General features: G+C 34.8%; 1 protein-coding gene across 13 annotated transcripts in view; it reads left to right on the plus strand.

Annotated features, from left to right (window-relative positions):
• Positions 1-14,405, plus strand: part of PUM2 (pumilio RNA binding family member 2) — a 99,275-nt gene that overhangs the window by 29,338 nt on the left and 55,532 nt on the right. For 7 of the 13 annotated variants that reach the window (XM_045054898.1, XM_045054900.1, XM_045054905.1 and 4 more), the window contains 5 exons: positions 1,655-1,776; positions 7,176-7,363; positions 7,927-8,096; positions 11,246-11,516; positions 11,754-11,847. In XM_045054898.1, the coding sequence (XP_044910833.1) occupies positions 1,655-1,776; positions 7,176-7,363; positions 7,927-8,096; positions 11,246-11,516; positions 11,754-11,847 (845 nt within the window). The remainder of the gene's footprint in view (positions 1-1,654; positions 1,777-7,175; positions 7,364-7,926; positions 8,097-11,245; positions 11,517-11,753; positions 11,848-14,405) is intronic. The other 6 variants (XM_045054902.1, XM_023252075.2, XM_023252076.2 and 3 more) reach the window with 1 other exon arrangement.

A 14,405-nucleotide genomic window follows, 5' to 3' on the forward strand; every position in this document is an offset into this window, starting at 1 on the left:
GGGATCTTCGTTAGAGCAGATTATTGTTTAAAATGTGCTTTAAATAAAAATCATTTGCAGCCCAGAGTGATCCTAACATGGAAAAACTTTTCTTTCTAAAATTAGTAGAAGCTGGTTTCCTTTAAAATTAAATATACTTAATTTAGCAAAAAAATCTGTAGATTGGGAACATGCCCAAATTGGACTTTTCCCCCTGCCTTCAAAGCTGCTTCTGGCTTTTTGTTTTAGTTAATAGTGCTACCATTTAGCTTATTATCCAAATTTAAAAATTGTATCCTTTTTATTAATCCCTTCCCCACTTGTAATCATACTCATTTTGACTGTCCTAAATGTCTCTCAAACCATTTTGTTTTTTCAGTTCTTTGGGTTGGTACCACCTGTTTTAGTTCTACCATCTTGGCCCTGTTGGAATTTGCTAAACCGATTTCCTTGCCTGTAGTCTAGACTATCCATTATTCTTAAAGCTTATAACTTGAGTTGTTTTCTAAAACATAATGTCTTAACCTGAATTCCCTTTACGTTGGTGAAATGTGCAATTTCTTAGCTTATCTTTAAGGCTTCTGAGAATATGACCTAGAAAGTTTTACCAGCATTAGCTTTGACATTCCCACATCTGTTCATCCATCTCATACCTTGTTGTACACACAGTGCAGTTTATCAGGTTGTGCCTTTGTTCATGATTTACTGTATCTTCCTCCCCTTCTACTCACACTTTCAACCCTCTCCCCCCCCACTCACACTTTCAACCCCCCCCCCACCACCATTTTATTTCTCAGACTCCATTTAGGTTTTACTACGTTCATTTTATTACATTTAGTGTGTATGTTTGTGAACTCTCTAAAAATAAGGTTACTATGCCTTAAGGAGACAAACACAGGTAAAAGCTTAGTGATAGAAGTATATACAGGTTTAATTATGAGCCCTGGAAGACTGGGTACCTAATTATGGGCTGAGAGGGAGGAGATCTTAGGAGTACTTAAAATGCCACGTACATGTCTCAGAAAAACAAAACAGTCTGTACTTTTCAAACATCTCCCCAGTCCATCTTCTCTGAGTGTCAGGGAAAGTAGAGAGGAGAGGCTTGGATGAGTAATAAAGTATCATTAGGAATTAGCCAAAATGTACATATTGAATAATTTGTGAATCATTGTGTCAACACAGTTTTTATGTGCTATATATGTCACATACTTCCATTGCATAAGTGAAGTAAAAGTGAAAATATATTTTCTGCCATGGAAGCTGTGGGATAAGAGGTGATCCAAGGGCAGTATTTGGAAGTAAAGGAAAAGTTTTCCTTTTTTGTATAGATGTTTTTATTGTATTTATATTGAATAAGAAATTTAGTAAGTTTTTTGAAAAAATTTATAAAGAAAATCACATGATGGTAAAACCTTTTAAAAAACTATAGAAAAGTCCAAAGTGGATTTTGATTAGTGTTCAGGTCTAGAATTATTAGAGCCAGTACCCAAACATAAGTGAGGAGTTATTTTATCATTAACAATACAAATTAGAAAATAGTTCACCCTGAATTTTCCTTAGCATTGAAAACTAACTTGTACATACCAGTGGTAAGTTTGCTTTCACCCATGTAGAATTAGAATAAATTTGTAATCAGAATGATACTTAAATTAATCATTTTTTCCCTCCCAAATAGCTTTTGCCTACCAAAAAGTTTTGGGAACCTGATGATTCAACAAAAGATGGACAAAAAGGCATATTTCTTGGGGATGATGAATGGAGAGAGACTGCATGGGGAACTTCTCGTAAGTTATTGGTGTATGTGTAAGAATTATGAGTTTACTTGAAATTTTCAAAACCCTGTTAACCCCCAGACAATATTTGGAGCAAATTTGTGAAGTCTTTGTTGAAGATTTTATAAGTCATTGTAATGCACATTTTTTGTTAATGCACATTTTTTATTAGCCCTTATCTAATGATCTACTTAACAATTAGAAGTGTTTGTCACGGTGAAGTATGTTACAAAGTTTTATTTGAAGTTAACTCTGGGGTGCCTGGTTGGCTTAGTCTGTGGAATGTGCAACTCATGATCTCAGGATTGTGAGTTTGTTGGGTATAGAGATTGCTTAAAGATGAAATCTTTAAAAAAAAATGAAGTTAACTCTGATTATAAAATTCTGAGTTTCCATTAAAAGAGGGCACATTAACAATAGGGATTTTCAATCTTAAATTGTATTAGAGGACAGCGACTGATTTATCTAATTGTAGCTCAGTCTAGCTTTATTAGACATTTGCCATACCCAGAAAGGAGGTAAACTCCCTGAGTGAGGTAAATCCACAGAAAGGAAGCAGACTTTGAATGTTTTTGATATCCACAAGTAATGGAGAGAGACTTAGAAACCAAGAAACTGTTAAGGGAGAAGGAACTGGTATGAAGGAGTACAGTTCACGGAAGTAACTGTATTGATAGGTAAATTAAAGAGCATGGCCTTATTCTTAAAGTAGTACTGATTATATTTTGAAATGTTTCTCATTAGTAAAATTTGAGATATACACACATGCAACTGTCAACATGTATTTTACAAATAAGTTTTCTCTTTTTATAACAATTCATTGCAGCTTGTGAAAGCTACACAAAATTACCAAATTAAGATCAAAACAAATTTCTGAACAAATTCTGGATAATTATCAAATTAACCTTAAATTTTGAGTGTAAATTACCAGGTGTTTCTTTATTCTACAAATCATTAAAATACATTAAAAGGTTTGAAGTCTTTTATATTGGGAATGCAAGCTGGTGCAGCCACTCTGGAAAACAGTATGGAGGTTCCTCAAAAAATTAAAAATAGAACTACCCTAGCAATTGCACTACTAGGTATTTATCCAAGGGATACAGGCTAGCTGTTTCAAAGGGACACATGCACCCCAGTGTTTATAGCAGCACTATCAACAATAGCCAAAGTATGGAAGGGCCCAAATGTCCATTGATAGATGAATGGATAAAGACGATGTGGGGTTTGTGTGTGTGTGTGTGTATAATATGTATATTATATGTATATGTATATTATATGTATACATATACATTGTATGTATATGTATATTATATGTATATAATATGTATATTATATGTATATTATACACACACACAGTGGAGTATTACTCGACAATCAAAAAGAATGAAATCTTGCCATTTGCAGCTACATGGATGGAACTGGAGGGTATTATGCTAAGTGAAATTAGAGAAAGACAAAAATCATATGACTTCACTCATATGAGGACTTTAAGAGCAAAACAGATGAACCCAAGGGAAAGGAAACAAAAATAATATAAAAACAGGGAGGGGGACAAAACAGAAGAGACTCATAAATATGGAGAACAAACTGAGGGTTGCTGGAGGGGTTGTGGGAGGGGGGATGGGCTAAATGGGTAAGGGGCATTAAGGAATCTACCCTTGAAATCATTGTTGCACTGTATGCTAACTAATTTGGATGTAAATTAAAAAAAAAATTAAGTAATGAAAAAAAAAGTCTTTTATATTTAAATTTGTTTATTCAACTAAAATAATTGCTGAAAAGTTAGGTAGTACTAGATAATTTTAGTGATTAATAAATACTCTTATAGTAAAAATTGAGAAAGTTTGAAAACTTTAGCTATTAATTTATAGTGAAATTTTCTTAAAATACTGGGAATTTTCTTTGAAGTCCGTTGGTATGTAATATAATATGCCAGGTTTGGAGAATATGAAGGTAAATAAGATACTGCCCTCAAAGGATTTTTTTTTTTTCCTGGATTTGAATTAACCCATATTACATGGGTCTCATAATTTAAAGTATTCCATTATTTAGACTGGGGCACATTTTCCCCACAAAAGACACTTTCCTTGCTAAAATTACATGTGCTTGAAAAGTTGAATGGTAGACATGTTTTGAATGTTTTGATTTTTGTTTTAAAGGTTGAGTAGTTAATTACTTTAGTTACCAGAACCAAATATTTTTTTAAAGCATTCCAAAGGAAAACATCTTGAGCACAACATGGTAATGAAAGGTTATTTTCAAGATGGATGGTTGGGAAATATTTTTGGTATGTTATATGGAGGATAGCTTGTACCAGAAGTAAAACATTTAAGCCACAAATTTATATATTTCTTTTAGTTCAGATTTATATTTTGAATTTCTTATATCATTTCCTCTTGAAATTTTTTTTTACGCTGTATGGATAAAATTCTGAAGATGAATATTAGTCTTTACCTGGAGACATGTGAAAATTAGAAATGAATGAAAAACTTAGAAATTATTTTGTTTATAGGACATTTATTGGGGGGGCAGTCAGGTGTCTCAGCCAGTTAAGCATCCAACTTCAGCTCAAGTCATGATCTCATGGTTCCTGAGTTTGAGTCTGCTTCTGGCTCTGTGCTGACAGCTCAGAGCCTGGAGCCTGCTTCAGATTCTGTGTCTCCCTCTCTCTCTGCCCCTCCCCTCGCTCACGTTCTGTTTCTGTCTCTCAAAAATAAACATTGAAAAAAAAATAAAGAAAAAAAACATTTATTGAATGCCAAGTATGTACAAATATGAATAAAGGAATGTAGGAATAATGTCCTAAAGGAATTATCAATCTAAAGATTCTTTCCATGACTGTAGGAGACTTTACCATATGCTTGGTTTCTCTAACTGAAACAGTCTTTTCCACCTTCATGTTTCCCTATTTTTTTGCTCACTTTAACTCTTTACTCTTCATATCACTTCTTCTGGGATTCACTCTAAGATTGAGAAGGATTGATGCCCTTTCTTTATTTTTGCATAGTATCCTTGATTATTTTTACTGCTGCTCTTTTACTGTATTTTGATTATCTTCTATTAAACCTATAATCTCTTTGAGGGCAGATACTGCCATGTTTGTTCTAAGCACAATGCCTAATATGCAAGAGGCCGTAAATCAACATTAGAACTAGTGAATGAATGGGTGAATGATTGAATGAAAAAAATATAATGACTAATCTCTTGTGGATAAAGATACTGTAGTGGAAGTGTTTTTATATGCTTTAACAAAAGTAGCAATCAAACCTACAGTTAATGAAGTGATGACTGAGTTCCTCCATTACAGTTCAGCCCTTTAAGGACTAGATCTCATACTGAATATTGTATATGATCACAAATGAACCAGAGGCAGCTCACTGGTTCCTTCTACAATTTTTTTTGGCAGATCTAAAAAGTTGCCTCAGATGTTTAATTATAGTTGTATCCTATTTGTTCTCTAATCTTAAATACTACTTTTCCTTTTTGTCCTAAAAACAATGTAGAAAGGGCACTCATATCAGGTGAATATTTTTTTGTTAAAAATAAATGGGAAAGTTTTAAACTAGAAGGGACTTTTATTTTTTTTATTGTTTTTTAAATTTTTTTTAATGTTTATTTATTTTTGAGACAGAGAGAGACAGAGCATGAGTGGGGGAGGGTCAGAGAGAGAGGGAGACACAGAATCTGAAACAGGCTCCAGGCTCTGAGCGGTCAGCACAGAACCCGACGCGGGGCTCGAACTCACAGACCGCGAGATCATGACCTGAGCTGAAGTCGGATGCTTAGCCGACTGAGCCACCCAGGCGCCCCTCTAGAAGGGATTTTTAAAAATAATCTTCAGGTGACAGGTTTTACACCAAGAGAAAATTCTGTGATATTAACTGATTTTTTTCTTTTTTTTAAGTTTTATTTATTTGAGAGAGACAGAGACAGCGTGAGCAGGAGAGGGTTAGAGAGGAAGAGAGAGAATCCCAAGGAGACTCTGCACTGTCAGGGCAGGGTTGGATACAGGGCTCAAACCCACGAAACCATGAGATCATGACCTGAGCTGAAACCGAGAGACCGACTGAGCCACCCAGGGGCCCCTGAACTGATTTTTTCAAACTTATTTGTTTGTGTTTATAGTGGTACAGCCTTGTGTTCTGAAATCTGTCCGGTATATAACTGAGCTTGAGGAGTGCCTCTGCCAATTTAGGAGTTATTTTTATTCTTCTAGGTTTTACTTTTAAAGGGTTTTGTTTTGAATTAGTGTGAATCACAAAGAGAGCTTTAACATTTTAGTGAGATGCTTACAGGTAGCTGAGCCTTCAGGTCAATGTTTGTCTCCCTTGACCTTTCTGGTTTGACTGGCTTCACATCAGCTTTTACTTATTTTATTTTTATTTTTATTTTTTACCAAATGGCTCTTTCTATCTGTATTCCCAAGAAATGTACCTAGGCCAGTGAATATGAAGAGCCTTTAAAAAAAAATTTTTTTTTAATGTTTGTTTAATTTTAGGGGAGCGAGACAGAGTGTGAGTGGGAGTGACGAGGGGCAGAGAGAGACCATGAGAGGGAGACATAGAATCTGAAGCAGGCCCCAGGCTCTGAGCTGTCAGCACAGAGCCCAACAAGGGGCTCGAACTCAAAAACTAGAGATCATGACCTGAGGCACCTAGGCACCCCTGAAGAGCTTTTTGTAAAGATTATAAAAATAATATGCTGAGGGGTTTTGTTTTGTTTTTTTTAATTTTTTTTTTTTAACGTTTATTTTTGAGGCAGAGAGAGGCAGAGCATGTACAGGGGAGGGGCAGAGAGAGAGGGAGACACAGAATCTGAAACAGGCTCCAGGCTCCGACCTGTCAGCACAGAGCCCGACGCGGGGCTCGAACTCACCGACTGTGAGATTGTGACCTGAGCCGAAGTCGGACGCTTAACCGACCGAGCCACCCAGGCACCCCTTGTTTTGTTTTTTAAGGTAGAGCCAATAACCTTTTATTTATTTATTTTTCCTGGGTTATTTTTTAATTTATTTTTTAAATTTACATCCAAATTAGTTAACATACAGGGCAACAATGATTTCAGGAATAGATTCCTTAATGCCCCTTACACATTTAGCCCATCCCGCCTCCCGCACCCCTTCCAGTAACCCTCTGTTTGTTCTCCATATTTATGAGTCTCTTATGCTTTGTCCCCCTCCCTGTTTTTAAATTATTTTTGTTTCCCTTCCCTTATGTTCATCTGTTTTGTCTGTTAAAGTCCTCATATGAGTGAAGTCATATGATTTTTGTCTTTGACTAACTTCACTTAGCATAATAACCCTCCAGTTCCATCCACATAGTTGCAAATGGTATGCTGAGTTTTTGTACTTCAATATATTAATGTAAATACATTTTGGTTAGCTTAAAGGTACAAACGTGTAATTGTGTTCTTTCTTCCAAACAGACCATTCAATGTCCCAGCCTATTATGGTACAGAGAAGATCTGGACAGGGTTTTCATGGAAACAGTGAAGTAAATGCAATACTGTCTCCGCGATCAGAAAGTGGAGGCCTTGGTGTGAGCATGGTAGAATATGTATTAAGTTCTTCTCCTGCTGATAAATTGGATTCTCGATTTAGGAAGGGAACTTTTGTAAGTATTTTGAATAAAGAAATATTTAATAATTACTCAGTGGTTTTTTGGTTATCTTTAAGTCAGTTTATTTTTCTGTTTTTTTTTTCCCAAGAGCTAAAGGAAATTTTATAACTTATTGGAGCTCTTGTTTTCTTTTTTTGGCCACTTCTTGAAATACATGAAATAGTAGAACCACTGGGAATATAATCTTAGCCATGTTACAAAAATCAAATTATATGAATTAAAAAACATAATTTGCAAGATTAAAATTGCTTACTTATGGTAGTGCTTGATGTGAATGTAACCGAACAAAATTATGCATTAAGTAAAATATTATCTCTTCTGTGGTGTTACTGCTCTTCCAGCCCCGCTATAGTTAAGGTTGCCTTAGCTCTTCTGTTATAAATCACTGCTTTGTGCTCAGTTTTTTGGCCTTTGATAAATTAGTTGATTATGAAAGTAAAATAAGGTTCAATGCTTTTATTGTTTATGTGCACTATAGTGTAGTTTTAGGTCACCTTATGGTGCCTTTTTTTGTGTTTTATTACATATTCAGAATCAAACAGATTCTTTTTCTTCAGGGCACTAGAGATGCTGAAACAGATGGACCTGAGAAAGGAGATCAAAAAGGCAAGGCTTCTCCATTTGAGGAGGACCAAAACAGAGATCTTAAACAAGGAGATGATGATGATTCTAAAATAAATGGCAGAGGTTTGCCAAATGGAATGGATGCCGATTGCAAAGATTTTAAGTAAGACTTTAACTTTCTCAAGAAGAAAAGCATATCTCTTTAGGGATGATTACTGTTAGCTGATGTGGTTGATTTAGACACTTTTCCAATTTTGGTTTACTTTATTTCCCTTTGTACCTTGCGTTAATCCAGAAAAATATTTAATTTTTTTATAAGGAATATTGATTATGAACCATTTTTTAAAAAACTAATTCAATAGAATAGTCTCTAAAACCATGCCTTCCATTAAAGGAGTAATGTTAGACATTGCTGTTACCTTTCTGCTAATATGGTAGTCTAAATTTTAACTTTTTCCTGCCTGCTAAAATTTAGTGAATTTTAGGTTTAATCTGTGATTTTTCTTGGCAAACTCCTCTTGGGGTTGCTCTTGCACCTTTTTTGTGGAATTTTCTCTTTCTTCTATCCCTGTATTGTATCCCCCACCCCCCCACTTAACTCTTAATCTTCGAAATGAGAAAACATAATTAGCTTAGGAGCTGTGACCTTTCTTGTTCATAAATACGAATTTGTGCTAATACTTAATATTTCTGAAATTAGGAAGTAGGGAACATATTAGAGATCTCAAAAAGTTAGTTCTAAGCTTAGAAGTCTTTAAGTTGTAACTTAGTTGTTTCTTGATGGCAATTAAATATTTTCTTCTAGCCTGTCTCAAATTAGCCAGTGTACCTTTACCTAGATATTAGAGAGTTGTTTCTTCATACTGAATTCCTATAACTTTATATTTCACTAATGAGATGCTGAAAATGAGCTGTTTTCTTTGAGGTCTTGTGAGCCACAGAATCTCCCTTAACTGAGTGTAATCATATATGTGGGTGGTATGCATTTACATTTATTATTGCCTTTAATTGTCAAAAGCAGAGTAACAATGTTTCCTAAAAACAGTGCCATTTGTATCTGTTCTAAGTGCAAAAAAGCATCCAAAACCAGTAAACCTCTTTGACGAGAAATACATTTCATGCTTTTTAGTTTGTTTTAGAGCCTTATCTTGATTGTGCTTTTCTGCAATTACCTAATCTGCGATTTAGCAAGGGTGTATATTTAAAACTGAGTTGATTATGAGCCCTTCAGAGTATGCATTTATAATTGAAGTGTTAATACACCATTAACTATAGCAAGAAAATAGCACCACTTGATAGCGTAATTCCCTTTTCTATTATATCCTCTATCACTATATTAGAGTTGTGTGTATGAAAGGCTATGCTTCTCCATATTAATACGGACTTGTACATTTATTAAAATTATAATTTTATTCCATTAAGGTTGGGGTATGTATTTAAAATTGCTTACAAAATATTTTAGATACAGTATTGTATTTGATAGTATAAAAATGTGTCAGACATATGGCTGTGGCCATACAGTCACTATGCTCACACATCATTAATATGTACATTAATTGATACATCATCAGTATATAACCACTAGAGTGTAGAACTGAAAGGAGGGAGAGAACTATACCAGGCTTTATTATTTTTTTTCCAGCTGATTTTTTAAAAAATATTCTTTAAAGAAAAAAAAAATTTTTTTAAGTTTATTCATTTTTGAGAGAGAGCGAGAGGGGCAGGGCAGAGAGAGAGGGAGGTGCAGAATCCGAAGCAGGCTCCAGGCTCCGAGCTATCGGCAGAGAGACCGATGCAGGGCTTGAACCCACAAACCGTGGGATCGTGACCCAGCCGAAGTCGGACGCTCAACTAACTGAGCCACCCAAAGTGCCCCTTTCTAGCTGATTTTAAAGAAGACCCTTTCAGTTTTATTTTTTTCTTCCCATATATTCTGAAAGAAAAGCAAACCTTTGTGGAATATTCACATGAAAAATTATGTATGGTTAAAGGAGTTGGAAATTTCTTCTAAATGTTGCAAGGATAGCGATTGAATTTTAAATAAAATGCAAGTTCACCTAAGTATCTGGAAACAAATTCTTATAAGTAATTACTTGTAAAATGCTCTGTATATGTTAGCAAATTTATCTCAATGTGAAGCTCCTGAAGTTGGGGGCAGAGTTACATAGATGTTAACAATTGGCAATGAAAGCCAGGTAAAATAGTTATTACCATTTATTTAATGTACTTAATGGTTGAATATACTATGAACTCAAGCTTCCTAAGAACAAACTTACTTCTTGTGTGGGAAAGGATCTTGCGTAAAATAATTCTGTAGAAGAAAAGACATTGGTAAATGAGAATAGATTATATATAGAAATAAAGTTTAGACCATGAAAGATGTTGATAAAAGAGTCGATCCTTAATATTTAATCTTAATACATTTTTTGGGGAAAATTAAAGACGCTAGTTAGTAGAGGAAGTTGCTTTTTTGTATGTGGAAGTTTACTTTTCTTTGAAGGGCACATTTAGTTTTTGGTAAATATGTTACACGTTTCCATTTCTTTCTGATGACTTAAACTGAAGCAATTTAGTGTGATAAAGATGGGTTTTTGAAAGCAGTTATAGAGGCTTTTCATAATTCCTTTTTTGTCCTCATTTGGAAAAATAAGTACAAGAAGATTATGTCTTTGGTCTCCTCACTTAAGGAATTGAGGCCTGGAAGATGAAGTGATTTGCTCAAAATCATATTTAAAGTCGGAGTCCGGAGTCAGCCTTTGTCTTGGTTCATGTCCTTTTTTGTTATATCCCACATTTTACATTCTGAAGTCATGAAGGCCATCCTTTCTGTCCAGTCCCCTCTCCCCGCCCTCCCCCAAATAGCAAGCAAGATTTTACGGGAAAATTCTGTACTCTTGGGCAAGACAGGAATATGGTAGGTGGATTTTGGTTTTGAGACTTCCCATGTTTGTCACTTGATAGGCTGCTATTCGTACTTACTCATTTTGTCTGTGATTTGAGACAAAAGTTTCAGGTAGTCTGAGCCTAAATTGTGATATTGGGCAATTTCTTATCTGTAAAATTGAGTTATATCTTTATGCTATTCACCGTGGAGAAAATGATCATTAGTAATATGAAAAAATGAAACTGTGTCAGTTCTTAAGACTTTAAACTGGGGGGGGGGGTTGTAATAAAGTGGAGTAATTAGTGACCTGGGGTGCCTGATTTGCCTTCTGTATTTTGCCGCCATTTGTTTTTCATGATTTTCCTACTTTCCATTCAGATTTGACTTAATACTTTTACTCATAATGCCTTTCTGTTTTCTTTATGTAGTCGTACTCCTGGAAGTCGTCAAGCCTCTCCAACTGAAGTAGTTGAGCGCCTGGGCCCCAATACTAATCCCTCAGAAGGATTGGGGCCTCTTCCTAATCCTACAGCTAATAAACCACTTGTTGAAGAGTTTTCAAATCCTGAAACCCAGAATCTGGATGCCATGGAACAAGTTGGTCTGGATTCCTTGCAGTTTGACTATCCTGGTAATCAGGTACCCATGGACTCTTCAGGAGCTACTGTAGGCCTTTTTGACTACAATCCCCAGCAGCAGGTAAAGCGTGCCCCTTCAGTGAAGCTTCTCTGAACTATGTACCGGTGTAGCCTCTGGTGCTGTGAGGCATGGACATGAATAATAGGAGTGTTCTTAAATACTTAATGTTTTATAAATAATGTTTTTGTAGTTGAGAAAGTGATTGAAATATGTGTTTAAAATAATCTATTCTCAGCTTTCTAAATAGAAATTAAATGCTTTGAGACTAATCTTTGTTTTAAATATTTTCCCTAATAGCTCTTTCAGAGGACTAATGCACTAACAGTTCAGCAGTTAACTGCAGCTCAACAGCAGCAATATGCGTTAGCTGCAGCTCAGCAGCCACATATAGGTGAGTCTTTATAAGTTACCATTTTGATGAGACTGGTAGCAACTCTTGTGTTAGTGTTTATTAGAATGTTTTATTTTTCTATAATTGTATGGGGTTCTTGTTTTAAAACGTCTTCTTAAAAGAGTAATAGATTACATGGCAGGAGTAAAGATTAACTAGGGAAGAACTGTTTCTGATTTTTGTATCGTTAAATAAAAATGTATAATATGATGAAAGCTGTCAGCACATAAGGTCAGTGTAAAGTTAAGAGAGTCAAACACTTGGAAATTCAAATGTAGTTATTTGTGTCTTTTGTCAAGTAAAAATGCTTATTTAAAAAAATGGTTTGGGAATCAATTCCAAGAAAATTCCTTAAAATATTTTCTTCTTCACTTCATTAAGTTATTTGGACTTTGACCTTTAGCCTTTAACATGAATTATTATTATACCTTTGTTATTGCTAGAGTCAAAGCATTGGTACATGTTGTCCATGTTGGGGTTTTTTATTTTTAACTTTTCAATTTGAAGTAATTCTAAATTTACATGGAGTTGCAAAGAGAGTACAGAGAGGTTCCCCACACAGCTTTCCCTAAATGGTTACATCTTACATAATCATAGTACACTACCACAATCCGGAATATGATATTGGTAAATGTATATGTATAGTATTACATCATTGTATCACATGTGTAGATTTATATAACCACGTTTATGCCTGGTTTTAGCTAACCTTGATTTATTTCTTGGTTGGAAAAGCTGTGAATATTCTCAACATCATAATCAGTGGAAGGGGGAGATATTTATTAAGATATTTATTAAGTTGTTTCTCTTCCCTTACATTTGTATTGTTCTTTGTCAATCCAAGAAGGACACCTAGGTCCCAAATTTTATTTTTGGTTTTTGTCCAAGATGACCACACATTTCTAGGTGACTTCTAATAGCAGCATGCATTCTTTGCTTCCAACTTTCTTTATTCCTATACTTAATCCTTCCTTCTCATTGTTAGAAACATAGTGATTCCTGTCTGCTAATGGACTGGTGTAACGCTTTTATTTATTTCTTTATGGTATGGTTTAATATATGACAGGCTAATAGTATACCCATTATTGCTCTTCCTTTTTGAAGTTTTCTCTTCTTATAAGCTTTTTTATATAAACTTTAGACTTCATTTATTTACTACCAGAATATTGGGTTAAAATTTTAAATTAACTTTGGGAAAATTGACATCTTTATGATATTAAGTATTCTATTCAGGACATGGTGTATTTTTATTTTTGTTGACATCTGCTTATGTGTTGTTTATGAGTGCTTTAAAGTTTTTTATCATATAAGTTTGCATATTTCTTAATAAGTATATTCTTAGATATCTTATCTTTTACTATCATTGTAAATGGCTTTTATATATCTTTTAATTGGTATCTGTGAAAGCTCTTGATTTGTAAATGCTAACTTCTATGAATATTTTCTAATAATTGAATCATTCTTGTGTTCATGGAATAAAAATGTATATATAATTCTCTTAATGAGCTCTTTCAATTGGCTAGTGTTTTATTTAGGGTGTTTGCATCAATAATGTGTATATGAAATTAGTGTTTATGTTTGTATGTATGTTTGTTTTTTTCATTTTTTTGGTCAGATTTGTCATAAAAAGAATTTAGAAATATCTCCCTTTTTAGTACCCTGGAATATTTCAAGTAACATTGGACTTACATGGTCTTTTAAGAGACCATAAGGCAGAATTTCTTTGTGAAGCCATCTGGAAGACTATGCAATTAAATTTGAAAACCTGAATAAAATGGAAATATTTCTAAGCATAATTTACCAAAATTGATCCCATCTTTTAAAAATATTTATTTTGAGAAAGAGAAGGCACATGAGCAAGGGAGGGGCAGAGAGAGGGTGGGGGTGGGGAAGAGAATCCCAAGCAGGCTCAACACAGCACAGAGCCTGACACAGGGCTCAGACTCGCAAACCAGATCATGACGTGAGCTGACAACAAGAGCCAGATGCTTAATGCACTGAGCCACCCAGATATAAGAATCCTACCTTTTAACCTTTGTTCCACAGTTAAATGTATTTATTGTTGACCATCACTCTTTTTATCCAAGTTTGACTAGTAATTTCTTGGGTGTATGATAGCCTACTTTAGAACAGCACTTTACAACAGAAATATAATATGTGCCACATAGAGTTTTAAATTCTTTTGTAGCCACATTTAAAAAAAAATTTTTTTTAATGTTTATTATTTGAGAGACAGAGAGCAAACAGGGGAGGGGAAGAGAGAGACAGGGAGACACAGAATCGGAAGCAGGCTCCAGGCTCTGAGCTGCCAGCACAGAGCCCATCGCGGAGCTCAAACCCACAGACTGTGAGATCATGACCCGAGCCGAAGTCAGCCACCCAACTGACTGAGCCACCCAGGTGGTGCAGTGGTGGAGTGGGTTCTAACCTTAATTGGGATTTCAAATTAACGATAAAAGCATGTATTTGGAAAATAGCTCCGAGATAATTGGGTCCTATTCCTAATGTATCAAAATTTTAAATGAGAAAAAGTTTTGCAAGACATTTTGCCTCTTTGA

Source organism: Felis catus, chromosome A3, assembly GCF_018350175.1.
Source record: "Felis catus isolate Fca126 chromosome A3, F.catus_Fca126_mat1.0, whole genome shotgun sequence".
NCBI lineage: Eukaryota > Metazoa > Chordata > Mammalia > Carnivora > Felidae > Felis > Felis catus.